The sequence below is a fragment of the Ornithorhynchus anatinus genome, chromosome 5, assembly GCF_004115215.2.
Source record: "Ornithorhynchus anatinus isolate Pmale09 chromosome 5, mOrnAna1.pri.v4, whole genome shotgun sequence".
NCBI classification, from domain to species: Eukaryota; Metazoa; Chordata; class Mammalia; order Monotremata; family Ornithorhynchidae; genus Ornithorhynchus; species Ornithorhynchus anatinus.
Window position 1 is genome coordinate 15,561,720 of NC_041732.1, and position 16,089 is coordinate 15,577,808.

At 47.1% G+C, this 16,089-nt stretch overlaps 1 protein-coding gene across 2 annotated transcripts in view; it reads left to right on the plus strand.

Annotated features, from left to right (window-relative positions):
* Positions 1–16,089, plus strand: part of ADAMTSL3 (ADAMTS like 3) — a 349,633-nt gene that overhangs the window by 193,118 nt on the left and 140,426 nt on the right. For both annotated transcript variants that reach the window (XM_029066196.2, XM_029066195.2), the window contains exon 6: positions 6,222–6,458. In XM_029066196.2, coding sequence (XP_028922029.1) covers positions 6,222–6,458 — 237 coding nt within the window. The remainder of the gene's footprint in view (positions 1–6,221; positions 6,459–16,089) is intronic.

Below are 16,089 nucleotides of genomic sequence, written 5' to 3' on the forward strand. Positions count from 1 at the left end.
CAGGGGTTGGAGGTGAGACAGGCGAGACTGAGGCACAATGAGAAGCTTAAAACCGGAGGAGTGAAGTGTACGGGATGGGTTGTAAAAGGAAAAAAGTAAGGTGAAGTACAAAGGGGCAATTTGGTGGAGTGCTTTAAAGCCAATGGTAAGGAGTTTTTGTTTGATGCAGAGGTGAATGGACAGCCACTGGAGTTTTTTGAGGAGCAGAATGACGTGTCCTGAACGTTTTTGTAGAAAAATGATCTGGGCAGCAGAGTGAAGTATGGACTGGAGTAGGAAGAGACAGAATGCTGGGAGGTCAGCAAGGAGACTGATGCAATAATCCAGGCAGGCTAGGATGAGTGATTATATTAACATGGTAGCAGTTTGGATGGGGAGGAAAGGTTGGATTTTAGCCAGGTTGGGAAGGTGGGACCGACAGGATTTAGTGATAGGTTGAATATGTGGATTGATTGAGAGAGAGGAATAATAATAATAACAATTATGGTATTTGATGAGTCCTTACTATGTGCCAAGTACTGTTCTAAGTGCCTTAGGTACAAGGTAATCAGGTTGTCCCACAGTCTCGCAGTCTTAATCCCCCTTTTACAGATGAGGTAACTGAGACAGAGAGAAGTTAAGTGACTTGCCCAAGGTCGCAGAGCAGACAAGTGACAGAGCCGGGATTAGGACCCACATCCTCTGACTCTCAAGCCCGTGCTCTTTCCACTAAGCCATGTGCCAAGGTTATAAGCTTGAGAAGCTTATAAACTATGTTATAAGCTAGAGAAGCAGTGTGGCTCAGTGGAAAAAGAGCCTAGGCTTGGAAGTCAAAGGTCATGGGTTCTAATCCCTGCTCCGCCGCTTGTCAGCTGTGTGACCTTGGGCAAGTCACTAACTTCTCTGTGCCTCAGTTACCTCTTATGTAAAATGGGGATTATGACTGTGAGCCCCAAGTGGGACAATCTGATCACCTTGTATCAACCCCAGCGCTTAGAACAGTGCTTTGCACATAGTAAGTGCTTAACAAATACCATTATTATTATTATTATTATAAGCTTGTGAGACAGGAATGATGATGGTGCCATCTACAGTTATGGGAAAGTCAGGGGGAGGACAGAGTTTGGGTAGGAAGATAAGGAGTTCATTCAGTCATTCAAACATTTATTAAGTGCTTACTGTGTGCAGTCCACTGTACTAAGCGCTTGGAAAGTACAATTCAGCAACAGATAGTGGCAATCCCTACCCAACATCGGGCTCACAGTCTTGAAGTTCTGTTTTGGACATGATAAGCTTGAGGTGTTGGGAGTTCATCAAGTAGAGATGTCTTGAAGGCAGGAGGAAATGCGAGATTGCAGAGTGGGAGAGGTCAGGACTGGAGATGGATATTTGTGTATCATCTGCATGGAGGTGGTAGTTGAAGCCCTGGGAGCGAATGAGTTCTCCAAGGGAGTGGGTGGAGATGGAAAATAGAAGGGGACCCAGAACTGCACCTTGAGGGGAGGAGGGAGAAGAGGAGCCCGCGAAGGAGACTGAGAATGAACGGCCAGAGATTGTACCTTCCCAAGTGCTTAGTACAGTGCTCTGCATGTAGTAAGCACTTTATAAATGATTGAATGAATGAATGAATGAATGAATAAGAAGAGCACCAGAAGAGGATAGATTCAGTGAAGCCAAGGTTGGATAACATTTCCAGGAGAAGAGGGCGGTTCCACGGTGTCAGAGGCAGCTGAGAGAATGAGAAGGATCAAGAAGGAGTAGAGGCTGTGGGACTTGTCAAGGAGATTATTGGTGACCTTTGAGAGGGCAGTGTCTGTGTAGTGAAGAAAACAGAAGCCAGATGGGAGGGGGTGAAAGAGAGATTGGAGCACAGGAATTTGAAACAGCAGGTATAGACAACTCGCTCAAAGATTTTGGAGAGGATTGTTAGGAGGGAAATGGGATGGTAACTGAGAGAAGTCGTGGGATCAAGGGAGGGTTTTTTTAGGATGGGGAGACATGGCATGTTTGAAAACAGTGGGGAAGAAGTCATTGGAGAACAGTTGAAGACGCTTGTTTGGGAGGGAAAGAGAGAGGGGGCAACTGTTTTGATAAGGTTTGGAAGGTTTTGGTTGCACAGTGGAAGGGGTGGATTTTGAGAGAAGACAGGAGAGTTGAAGAAGGGACAGGAGAGGGGAGGGATCGGGGAGATTTTAGGGAGATCAAGCCTGATAGTCTTAATTTTCTCCATAAAGTAGGTGGCCAGATTGTTGGGGACAAGGGATGGGGGAGGTGAGTCGGGGGCGGGGCAGGGGGCCTGAGGAGGGAGTTAAATGTCTGGAACAACTGGAGAAGATGAAGGACATGGTTGTCAATAAGGATGGAGAAATAGATTACCTGACAGAGGAGAAGCAAAATTAAAGCATGCAAAGACAAACTTGAAGTGGATGAAGTCGGTCTGATATTTACAATTCTGCCAGCAGCGCTCTGTGGCTCGAGTGCAAGAGTGAAGGAAGCAGGCTGTGCAGGTGATCCAGGCCTGTGGGTTAGTGGTACAAGATAGATGAAAGGATAGGGGAGCGAGTAAACTGAGTTCAGTAGAGACGGTGGTATTGAGAGCATCTATTTTGTCATCAAGGGAGGGTAGTTTGGGTATGGAGGCTAAGTGGAACATGATGAGTTGAGGAAATTGGATTGGGTTGAAAGACTGGAGGTCTTCAAAGGGGCAATAGTACAGAGGTATAGGAGGGAAATGTATGGGAGAGGAGGTAAGTGAAGAGGTTGTGGTCAGAGGGATTTCAGAATTGGTGAGGGTAGAGATGTGCAGTGGTTAGGGATTATGAGATCAAATGTGTGTCCAAGTTGGTGAGTGGGGGAACTGGGTGGAGCAGGAGATCAGCAGGGTTGAGGAATGATAGAAGTCAGCAGAAGGTTCATCAGGAACATCTATGTGGATATTGAAGTCCCCAGGGATCAAGGTGGGCCTGGAGAAAGAGAGAAGGAATGTGAGAAAGGGATCAAAATGGTTAAAGAAGTCGGAAATGGGACCTGGGGGTGGTAGATAACAGTTACTAGAATCTGGAGTGGATGGTAGAGGCAGATGATATGGGCTTCAAAGGAAGGGAAAGAAAGGGATGGAGGAGTTGGAATGGTGCAAAAGCGGCATTTGAAAAGGAAGCCAACACCTCCTCCTTTCCCAGTGAGTCTGGAGAAGTGGGAGAAGATGAGGCCCCCACTGAAAAGAGCAGCAGGGGAGACCATGTCGTCTGGGGAGAGTCAGGTTTCAGTGACGGTGAAGAAGAGGAGTGACTGAGACATGAACAGGTCAGGGATGAAAGGAAGCTCACCCACGATGGAGCAGAGGTTCCACAGGGCACACTTGACTGAAGCTGTGAAGGGGAATGGGGGAGGAGGGAAAGCGCGAGGGGTGGGGAGAGTTTGGATGGGAATGAGTTGATGGTGGCTGGCGTGGGGGGAAGGGGACAAGGGGTGTTGCTGGAATAGGATGACGGGGATGGAGGTGGCGCAAGGGCTGGGAAGGGGTTGGATAGAAGCAAGTTGACCACGCAGAGGGAGGGGGACAATAATAATGATATTTGTTAAGCGCTTTACTATGTGCCAAGCACTGTTCTAAGTGCTGGGGTAGATACAAGGTAAGCAGGTTGTCCCATGTGGGGCTCAAAGTCTTAATTCCCATTCTGAGGATGAGGTAACTGAGACACAGAGAAGCTAAGTGACTTGCCCAAAGTCACACAGCAGACAAATGATGGAGCTGGGATTAGAACCCAGGACCTCTGACTCTGGCTTGCCCTTGCTCTTTCCACTAAGCTAAATTTATTCTCTTAGTTGGATGAAGGGTGGGGGCCTGCTCAGGTAGAGGAGGAAGAGGAGTGGTGCTGGGACAGGATTGCAGGGATGGGTTGGAGGCTGTTCAAGGGGAGGGGAGGTGTTAAGGGGCCGAGAGGGCAGGGAAGGGGAGGACTGGAATGGGCTGACGGGGGTAGGGATTCAAGGGTCATGGTGGGGTCGGTGAGGTAAACGATAACAAAAACAATTTAATAACTTAATCCGGTGATACCCAGAGGAGATGGTTGAATTGTTCTTGGGTCATAGAGAGAGAAAAGGCCAGAGTCTAGGGAAGTCCCAAGTTGATGGTTGAATTGTCCCTAGGGCCTGGAGAGTGAAGAGTGCAGTGTTTGGGGGAATCCTGAGGAGATGAAAATTGGTTGAATTGTTCTTGGGGTATGGGAGAGAAGAGGCCTGTGAATACTCTGTACCAGACACTGTACTGTAGGTTGTTACAAGATAATCAGGTTGGACACAGCCCATGTCCCACTGGACACCGTCTCAATCCCCATTTTACATATGAGGCACAGGGAAGTGAAGTGACTTGCCCAAATTCCCACAGTAGACAAGCGGCAGAGCTGGGATTATAACCACGAGCGCTCTTAATCCCAGGCCCATGCTTTATCCTTTTGGTCAGGGTGTTTCTCTACCTTTGACTGACTGAGTGATAGTAGTTATAGAATTAGTAGGAGTAGTTATTGAGAGCCCAGATGGGACAGAGCACTGTTCTAAGCCTTTGGATAGTAGAGAATAACAAAATGGCCCAGGAAATCCACCAGTATCTGCTGCTGCCCTTCCCGCCCCTGAGAGCCCTTATTTCCGACGTGATCTGTGTGTGCTGGGACATGGGAATAAAAGCTTCTGCTGCTGTGCACTCTTGGAATTCCCCTTGCACCTCTGCTTCCTCCCCAAGCACTGGTTCTCCTCGAAACTATCTCCAAAGCTCCATTTTGCCCCAACCTGCCACTGCCCTGGCAGGAGAGAGAAAAGCACCTGCGGTGTGTGAGACTGGGGACTGCTGAAGTGGTCATTTTGGCTACGGTGGCCTTAGACTCTGAGTCACCAGGAGCCTGAAATTCTGCTCCTCAAGCCACAGCACCCTCCTGATTTTAGCTTTCGTTTTGTGTATTTGGCCTAATCTTTTATGCTGATTTAAGGTTTCATCATTTCATCGGTTCTGATATGTCTGCCTCCAGTTCGCTCTCCCTACTGTAAATTCCTAAAATGCCCCCCTTCAGGGTCAGGGGCTAATTCCCACCTATGTATTCCTTCCCAGCACTTAACATGCATGTAATAAATGCTCAAGAAATGCTTTTACTACTTCAGTCCCTACTCACATGAAGCTGCCACTCTAATGGGAGAGACAAACCTAAAAATATTTACATCAGAATAAATATGTAGTTGAAATACTTGAATGCTAAAGAGGGTGTAAATAAGTTCAGGAAGAGAAGTAGCATGGTCTAGTGGAAAGGACCTGGACCTGGGAGTCAGGTATCTTGGGTTTTAATCCTGGCTCAGCCACTTCTCTGCTGTGTGACCTTGGACAAGTCCCTTAACTTCTCTGTGCTTCATTTTCCTCAACTGTGAGTGGGGATTCTATACCTGTTATCCCTCCTATTTAGCTTGTGAGCATCATGTAGGACAGGGACTGCATCTAACCTGATTACCTTGTATCTGCCCCAGCACTTAGTACAGTAGAGAAGCAGCGTGGCTTAGTGGAAAGAGCATGGGCTTGGGAGACAGAGGCCGTGGGTTCTAATCCCGGCTCCACCACTTGTCTGCTGTGTGACTTTAAGCAAGTCACTTAACTTCTCTGGGCCTCAGTTACCTCATCTGTAAAATGGGGATTAAGACTGTGAGCCATGTATGGAACAACCTGATAAACCTGTGTCTACCCCAACATTTAGAACTGTGCTTGGCACATAGCGCTTAACAAATACCATTATTATTATTATTTATTTCTTGGCACAGAGTAAGCACTCAACAATACTACTATTATCATAATGATTAGACTTCATAGGATGCATCACTCAAACAGGCCCAAGCCATACAGACAGTAACAGAACAATTGAACAGGAATACACAGAAGGACAAACCACAGAAACATTTCAACTGGTTCCCGGAGCTGGGCAAAGTCTTCAAGGGATGAGAATGCTCAGGGGTCTGGAGTTAACTGGGGAGGGCTTTCTGGAAGAGGTATTTTCCCTCTCAAGACTGCCTAAAATCCCATTTTCATTTCTGATATATGACCAAGGGCCACAATGGCCAGCATAAGGCAGAAGCCCTAGTCAACATCGTCCAGCTTATGTTTGGGAAATAGGGTCTCTGCAACAGCTGGGGCTTTTTTCCTAGCAGACTCCCCACTTGGTGCCCCTGCCCAAGAACTCACCACCCCTGTGATTTCCCTTTGTCCCCAGGACTGCCCCACGGATGCAGGCGATTTCCGAGCCCAACAGTGTTCTGCATACAACGACGTCAAGTACCAAGGGCAGTTCTACGAGTGGCTTCCTGTCCCAGGAGACCGTGCCGGATCCTGTGCCCTCAAATGCCGGGCTCGGGGCAAGAATGTTGTGGTGGAGCTTGCCCCAAAGGTGCTGGATGGGACCCGCTGCCACACTGACTCCCTGGACATGTGCATCAGCGGCATCTGCCAGGTAAGCCCCTGCCGGGATCCCGAGCCTGGAGGCAGAATGCCCCCTGCCCCCACCCTCTGTCCCCTTTCAACTCTTTCATTTCCCTGAGTCCCAAGCCCACCCCAACCGAAGTTTTCACAGCATTTCCCTTGCCTTCAATCTGTTCCTTCCAGAGAGTGCCCTGCCAAGATAAGCGAGCCGGTCTGGGTGCCCTCTGAGGCTCTGGGTTGCCTTCCGGATGAGGGAGGGCTGGAGGGAGGAGGGGAGAATGCAGAAGAAGAGTGTGCCAGGCCTCTGTCACAGGCTTGGCTCCCCTCAACCATTCAGTTCTGCTGTTGCCTCTGATAATCCCTTTGCTGGATTCCTTTGGCCTGTTTCCGCAGCCAGAGCAGCTGACTTCCCCTCGGGAATGAGGTGTGGGGCTCGAAGCTCAGCTGCTGGCTTGCTGTGGCACAACCGGATTGACCAATGTCTTCACAGGGTAACCCGGGCGAGAGAGCTGCAGCCTGGATTTGGGGGAGACCAAACCATTGGTCTGGGTATCTGTGGCAAGATTGTTGTAGTATGGAGTGGGAATGAAGGGGGCCTAAGAGAGGGGGAGCAGGATTTGGGGTCCTGGGCTCTAAAGTGGAGACAAGAGAGTGCAAGAGAGCTGAGAAGCATCAGATGGCTGAAAGAGGGGCTGATTTTCCCTGATCTCTAACTCCTGGGTCCCCATTCCCCCATGCGCTGCCCCGGAGACTTCCACCTTCCCGGGCATCCTGGGATGCACTGGCATGCCTTGGAATCCATCGTGGACAACACAAGCCAGAGCCAAAGTGGCTGTCAAGATGGCTCTGGGCAGCAGAGGGAGGGGGATGAAGGAATTTAGAAAAATTAGCAGGGAAACAGCAGACCCCAGAATGAACTCTGTAGAGGGTTGTGGAGAGAGAACCGTGAAGTCGGTCAAATGCAGGACCATTAGCAGAGAGCTCCTGCTTTCCATTGGAAATGAAGAACCAATTTTATATCCCCATCTGTGTTTTTGCAATTAAGCTCCTTTTCTCAACCAGTGTCCACTGCTCCCTTAAATTCCAACAAGTGGTTATGGTCAAAGTGGAAAAAAAAATGAAGAAATTTGGCAGGAAACCGGGGCCTGGCTCGCAGCAGCACTGACTTGCTCCTGACATTATTATGGATTTTATTTAACTCTTAGTGCCTGCTCTAGTCAAAAATAGACTCTGTTCCTTATAAAGTCAATAAGCTAACCCTTCCCACCTTCTCTCCCACCACCACCCTGAGGCTGCTAGGACTGAGGGGGGCGCGTTGTGATTAGTAAGAAGCCAGCGACCATGTTGCACGTCTATCAGCATGCAGTTCGGAGAACAGGAAAATACTGATTTTTTCATTGAAAAGATAAAACTTCACGTTCTGGTAATTGTCACTTTAAATTTCCCAGTCATTTTCCGTGCCACGTGGAAATTCTCTTTTAGTGTATTAACTTCTGGGTAAATGAAGAAGCAGCTGAGAAAGTTGTCGGGTACCAAAGGCCCCCAGACATTTTTCTCTGTTTCACTCCTACCTCACTGCCTCTCATTTCTTTCTCTAATCATAACTGTGGTATTTGTTAAGCACTCACTATGAGCCAAGCACTGTGTTAAGGACCAGGATAGATGCAATACAGTCAAGTCAGATTCATTCATTCAATCATATTTGTTGAGCACTTACCATGTACAAAGCACTGTATTAAGCACTTGGGAAAGTATAATACAGCAACTGACACAGTCCCTGCCCATAGTGAGCTCACAGCCTAGAGGGAGAGACAGATCTTAATGTAAATAAATGAATAAATAAATAGCAGATATATACATATCTGCTGTGGGGGTGGGAGGGAGGATGAATGAAAGGAGCAAGTCAGGGTGATGCAGAAGGAGTGGGAGAAGAGGAAAGGAGGACTTAGGGAAGGCTTCTTGGAGGAGATGTCCCTTCAATAAAGGTTTGAAGTGGGGTAGAGCAATTATCTGTATGAGGAGGGAGGGTGTTCCAGACCAGAGGTAGGATGTGGGCAAGAGGTCCGCGGAGAGGTAGACGCCTGTAGCTAGGTGTTCTGCAGAGGGGCCCAGGTGGGAGGCTGGTAAATGTTTTCTCTTTTTCCAGGACAGGGAACGCTTTACCTTTCCTGCCAGATGGCTGGAGATAATCCCATTACTAGATATGTCAGTCAGCCAGGGTGGTTTACCCATGATCCACATGAGCAGTCTCTGGTCCTACAAGGGTTCATAGTCTAACAGGGAGGGAGAACAGGTTTTGCACCCCCATTTTATAGGTGATGAACCGAGGCACAGAGAAGTTTGGCGACTTACTCAGGAGTCACCCATGGGTCAAATAGCAGAGCTGAGGTTAGAACCCAGGTCCTGTGCTCATTTTTTAAATGGTATTTGTAAAGTGCCAGGCATTGTACTAAGTGCTGGGGTAGACACAAGGTAATGGGGTTGGACACAGTCCCTATTCCACACTGAGCTCACAGTCATAATTCCCATTTTGCAGATGAGGTAACTGAGGCACAGAGAAGTTAAGTGACTCACCCAAGGTTACACAGCAGGTAAATGGCAGAGCTGGGATTAGTCAGTCAGTCAATTATATTTTGCTTGTATCCACCCCAGCACTTAATACAGCACCTGGTACATAGTAAGCACTTAAGAAAGGCCATTATTATTATTATATTATTATTTATTCAGCAATGATTGTATGCAGAGCACTGTAGTAAGCACTTGGGAGAGTATAATATATAACAATAAACAGACACATTCGTTAACAACAACGAGCTTACGGTCTAGAGTGGGAAACAGACATTAGTATAAATAAATCAATTACAGATGCATACGCAAGTGCTGTGGGGCTGGGAATGGGGCTAAATAAAGGGAGTAAGTCAGGGTGATGCAGAAAGGATTGGAAGAAGAGGAAAGGAGGGCTTAGTCAGGGAAGGCCTCTTGGAGGAGATGAGCATTCAGTAGAACCCAGGTCCTCTGACTCCCTGCCCCGTGCTCTTTCCACTAGGCCATGCTGCTTTCTGTCTACTTCTCCTTTCTACCTCCCACTCTCCTGCTTCTCTGCCTCCCTCTTTCTCCTTTTTCTCTCACAGGCTCTCTCCTGTCTGTCTCACTCACTTTCTTTCTTGCCTCTGTCTCACTCCATCTTGCTCTCTCTTTTGACTCTGTCTTTTTGTCTCCAGTGCTCAATCCTGTCAGTGGGTTTTACACTCTCTGTGCCCTTTTTCTCTCACTCTGTCAGAGAGTTACGCTCTAGCTCTCTGGGCTACTGGGTTTGTGGCGGGCAGCCTCTCAGGACCGAGTGAGACTGAAGTCTTCACCCAGAATTAGGGACACCATACCCAGTTTGGCAATTCAATCTTTGTACGGTTGGGTGGAAGTTATGTCCGTTGACTCCCCACTGGATACCTGCCTGTCCTTGGGAAACCCTGACAGGGCGAATGGGTCCAGGCTTGTCCTCGGGTTGCAGCAGGTTGAAAGCTTTTCTCCAGTTTTTGCCACTGTCCTACTGGCTCCTGGGATGTCTGAACTTCATAATAATAATTGTGATACTTGATAAATACTTATTATCATCATCTGCAGCAGCAGCAGCAGTTGCATGGCCTAGTATATAGAGCATGGGCCTGGAAGTCACAAGGAGCTGGGTTCTAATATTGCCTGCTGTGTGACCTTGGGCAAGTCACTCACTTCTCTGTGAGTGTAAAATGGGGGATTAGGCTGTGAGCCTCATATGGGACAGTGACTGTATCCAACCCAATTTGCTTGTATCACTCCAGTGTTTAGAACAGTGCCTGGCATGAAGTGTGTGCTAAAAAAATACCACAGTTATTGCTGCTGTTATCAATGCTATTTATTTGAGTGCTTACTATGTGCAGAGCACTGTAGACTGAGCACTTGGGAGAGTGCAGTTTAGCAGAGTTGGTAGTCACGTTCCCTGCTCACAATAGCTCTCAGATACTTGTATATTCAAATCACCTTTGAACTTTTCAATAGTAGTTTTAAAAGAAAAGAATTAGCTTATTAAAATGCCAATAAAATATTGTCCAAAGAACATTCTAAAACTAGGTAATTAGATATTTAATACTCAATTTTTATGAGTTTAGAATAATTTGGCTTCTAGCAAATTCCCGTTTAAAGACTGCGCATTTCCAACATCAGATTTGAAGAATGTAACCAAATCAGAAAGTTGTTTTTTTTTCCTTGCTTAGAGTTCAGTCATCAATTACAGAACACATGATATCAAACTGTTGAATTGATTGTGAAATTTTAAACTATAGAAAACTGAAAAGTTTGGATGAAGCCTTCCAATTTGATCATTTTGTAAGCCACGGTTCATTCATTTGTTCATTCACTCATATTTATTTAATGCTTACTGTGTGCAGAGCACTGTATGAAGCGCTTGGAAAGTCAGTATAGATATTAGAAATTCCCACCTAATCATTCACTTTTGATTTGGTTTTATTTCCAGATTTTAAAAATATACTTTTCAGGTAATCTGATCAAGAAAGAAACAATTTTAAATCCATAGGTTCGAGTTGCTCAACTCTTTAACCCCAAAGATGGATTTCTGAGTGTCCATTTTAGTGCTAGAATTAAGACCTTTCCCTAGGGTATGGTGATAGTTCCCTGTACCAAAAATTTATGATCCTCAGAGCTGTGTAAACTGAGCCTTTCTTCTTTAACAGATCATATCCAGGTTGGGTATATGTTGAAAAGATTTCATGTAAGTTTTCAAGTGATGGGAAAGTGGGGAATGGGAGAGAAAAATCTGTGATATAATTTCAAACCTATAAAATGCAATTGCTGGTTCTTTAATACTTACCGGACACAGTAGCCAAACCCTTAGACTGGTTGTAGCTATATCACTGTCTAGGGCAAGGGGCGATAATATAATTATTATTATGATACTCGGTATAACTATGTACCAAGCACTGTTTTAAGTACTGAGGTAGATACAAGTTAATCAGGTTGGATATAATCCTTGTTGAACATGGGGCTCACAGTCTTAATCCTCATTTTACAGATGCGAGAACTAAAGTCCAGAGGAGTTAAGTGACTTGCTCAAGGTCACACCAGACATGGGGTGGAACCAGGATTAGAACCCAGGTCCTTCTGACTTCCAGGCTCATGCTCTATCCACTAAGGAGGGGTTTGCTGGAAGGGAATGAGAAGAGGTAGTGGAAAGGGGGAACAGGGATAGGCAGATAGGGGGAAGGGATCAGGGGACTTGGTGAGGTCAGAGAAGTTTAAGGGTTATAGGTGAGGTTGCCAACAGCAATAACTGCTTAATCTGGTGATTAAATTTTAAATCTGTGATTGAATTGCTGGATTGAGTGATAGTCATTGAAAGTGAAGAGGGAAATGTTTAGGGGTAAACAGAAGACTGGGTTGAGAGAAGCAGTGTGGCTTAGTGGAAAGAGCACGGGCTTGGGAGTCAGAGGATGTGGGTTCTAATCCCAGCCCCGCCACTTGTCTGCTGTGTGGCCTTGGACAAGCCACTTAACTTCACTGTGTTTCAGTTACCATATCTGTAAAATAGGGATTCAGACTGTGACCCCCAAGTGGGACAACCTGATTACCTTGCAACTCACTTAGAACAGTGCTTGACACTAATAAGCACTTAGAAAATACCATAATTATTATTAGTATTATATGTAGAGGCAGGAAGCTGTTGATATGTAAAAATCCAGGTCTTTTTCACCACACTGTCAGATAGCCACACCTGCTCTGTGTTCTCCACTATGGATTCAGGCTGGGCTGCAGGAAGGTGAAAGAAAGAATGGCCACATCTTGGCAAACAGTTCAGGAGTGTAATCTATGCATCCTGATGGGCGGATGATAGAGAGCGGTTCTGACGTTTGAAGCCAGCTGAAGTAACACGGCAGAGAGAGATCTCAGTGTCCTCGGGCAACTGCCCCTTGCCAGCTGCATGACCTTGGGCAAATCAGTTCACTTCTCTGTGCCTCAGTTCCTCATCCGTGAAATGGGGATAAAATACAAGTTCTTCCTCCCTCTTAGACTGTGAACCCAGAATAGCCAGGGACTGTGTCTGATCTAATCGCATTGTATGAACCCCGATGTGTAACATGGAGTTTGGCAAATAGTAAGTGTTTAATGAATGCCAGTATTAGCACCTGATTTTTTTCCCAGCTCTGCCCTTAACATGCTGGGTGACCTTGGGCAGATCATTAACCCTCTCTGGGCCTTGGTTCCTCTCCCTTCCTCCCAGGGCTGTTGTGAAGACAAAATGATACGAATAATGAGAAAGCGGGTTGGGGCCATAAAGACCCTGACAAAGCTCTCAATAAATGCCATTGACTGAGAAAGTCACTTGGGGCCCTAAAGACCTTAACTCAGCTGATCCAAGAGATGATTCTGATCACGAGCCCTAACCGAAGCCTCCCTGGGGCAACAGAGGCCAAGGGCTAAGTGGGGTTTAACAGTGGCAGCCAGCCTGAGTGCTTTCTTGGCCCAGCTGCCGGGGGAAGAGAGGATTAGGGGCTTCCTCAGAAGTTGACACAAATGCTTCTCAGTTTCAGTCAGGATCCCCATTGCAGCGGGAAAAGTAAACAGGTCAACCTCTATTCCATTTCCTCTCGAACGAGGCTGGGAGGCCAGCAGCTGTGAGGGTGAGAGGCGAGGAAACAGCCCCTCTCCTAAACTTGGTATTGGGATCTGCTCAGGGAGGCCTGACACTTCCTTGGCAGCACTCATGTTGGCGTACCTGGCAGGGCGTTTGTGCCTGACTCATCCTCCGGGGATGTGTCACGGTTCTGCTGAGGGGCTCCACCTCCTTGGGGCCCAGGAGCACCAGAGATACTTCCCTGCCTCGACTCTCTTGGTCTTGGGCCACAGGAGGGTCCATCAGTGGCCCCTCACCCATCAGCGGCCTGATGCTGGGGTGCTGTCCAAGCTCTCAGCTTTCAGAGGAGACCTACATGGGAATCGGTGAGACCCTGGCCCTCCACCCACCGTGGGATCTGGCACCGCACCACATCTCCACTTTGGTTCCCATCCACCGACAATAGCCGGGAGGGAGGGGGGAAGGAGGGATTAGACTTGGCCAGAGGCTGGAGGGTCACCCTAGAGTTTGCCTCTAATAACTGTCTGATCCATCTGGGAGAAGGGAACATCAGGTCTGGGAGAGGAGAGTGGAAGGGAAGGAGAGGGGAGACGAGGGGAGCATCTGAAACCATGAAGGAGAAAGGGAAGGGGTCAGGAATCCCTGCTAGTAGGCAAAATACAGGCTTGGCTACAGCTTCTGGCCTTTGTCCAGTCCCTTTTATCCCCTGAGGGCTGGGGGATTGTGGGTGGAGGGACCCTGCAATATGGGAAAACTGGAATCAGTCAATCAGCGATATTTATCAAGTGCCTTACTATGTGCAGGGCACTATGTACTAAGCGCTTGGGCAAGTACAGTACACAGAATTAGCATACACATTCCCTGTCCATAACAAACTGACTGAAGGCTGCAGCCTCGGATACAGGGGACGACGCCGATGGCATTCTGGGCCCTGTGGTCAGGGCAGGCTGAGGGACCACCATTCTGTTTGTTCTGGGTTCTTGCTCTCCTCCTTGTCCTCCCCACTTCTCATCCAGAATTCCCCTGGGCTTCTAGGGTCCCCCTTGAGTTGGAAATTAGAACTAAGGAAGAGGAGTCGAGACCCAGAGCCTGATTGTGAAGATCAACCAACCTTTCCCTCCCCTCCTCCCTCCATCATGGGCTGCCTGTGTGACTAGGGGCTGGCTCTCCCTGGGATCCAAACACTGGTTTGCACTTGGACCTATTCCCATTGAGCATTTGGTACTCACTCCATCCTCAGACCCACAGCATTATGTATATATCTGTAAATTATTTATTTTTATTAATGTCCATCTCCCCATCCAGACTGTAAGCTCATTAAGAGCAAATCACTGGCCTGTTTGGTGCCCTTGGGAAAGTCACTTCACAGTCTCTGGCTCAGTTTCCTCATCTGGTAATTGGGGATAAGATGCCTGCAATCCTGCCTCCTAAATTATGGGCCAGAAACTGATTATTCATTTATTCATTCTTTCAATTGTATTTATTAAGTGCTTACTATATGCAGATCACTATACTAGCGCTTGGTAAGTGCAATTCAGCAACAAATAGAGACACTCCCTGTTCACAATGGGCTCACAGTCTAGAAGGGGGGAGACAGACATCAAAACAAGTAAAGAGGCATCAGCAGCATCACTATACGTAAATAGAATTATAGATATACACATATCATTAATATAAATAAATAGAACTACAAATATGTACATATATACACAAGTGCTGTGGGATGGGGAGAGGAGTAGAGCAAAGGAAACAAGTCAGGGTGATGGAGAGGGAAGGGGGAGCAGAGGAAAAGGAGGGCTTAGTCTTGGAAATTCTCCTGGAGGAGGTGAGCCTTCAGTAGGGCTTTGTAGGGGAAGTGTGATTGCTTGGCGGATTTGAGGAAGGAGGGTTTTCCGGACCAGAGGTAGTATGTGGGCCGAGGGTCATTGGCAGAACAGGCGAGAATGAGACACATTGAGAAGGTTAGCAGCACCAGAGGAGTGGAGTGTGAGGGCTGGGATGTAGAAGGAGAGAAGGGAGGTGAGGTAAGAAGGGGCAATGTGATGGAGAGTTTTGAAGCCACAGTGAGGAGTTTTTTCTTGATACAGAGGTTGATAGGCAACCACTGGAGATTGTCTTTTAATGGTCCCAGAGCTGGGCACATAGTGAACACTTAATAAATATTATTATCCTCTAGACTGTCGGCTCGTTGTGGGCTGGAAATGTGTCTGTTCATTGTTTATTGAGGACATAATAAGTGCTCAATGAATATGATTGAATGAATGAATTATTATTATTATGATCAATTTATTTCATCTCAATTCCCTCTTCCTCTGTCCATCTAATCAAGATCCTCTGGCTTGTGAATTTTCCAAAGATGCCTTTTTGCTGTTAGGGCGAATGTGTTAGAGAAGCAGCGTGGCTCAGTGGAAAGAGCACGGGCTTTGGAGTCAGGGCTCATGAGTTCGAATCCCAGCTCTGCCACTTGTCGGCTGTATGACTGTGGGCAAGTCACTTAACTTCTCTGTGCCTCAGTTCCCTCATCTGTAAAATGGGGATTAAGACTGTGAGCCCCACATGGGACAACCTGATTCCCCTATGTCTACCCCAGCGCTTAGAACAGTGCTCGGCACATAGTAAGCGCTTAACAAATACCAACATTATTATTATTATTATTACAGGCCCTTCACATGGTGTTTTGTGGCTTTGGAGAGATCATGCTGGCCTCTTGAAAAATAACCCTGGGTCTATAATAATAACTGTGAGATCTGTTAAGCATTTACTCTGGGCCAACCACTGGAGACGATAGAAGATATTCAGGTTGGACACCATCTCCGTCCCGTATGGGATTCAAAGCCTAAGTAGGAGGGGGAACAGATATTGAATCCCCGTTTGACAAATGAGGAAGCCGAGGCCAAGAGAAGTGAAGTGACTTGGCCCAGATCACAGAGCAGGCAAGTGGCAGAGTCGGGTTTAAAACCCAGGTCCTCAGTCTCCTAGGGATCTTTCAACTAGGCTGCACTGTTTTCTGATGTATGTATGTAACTCCATCTTCCCTCTT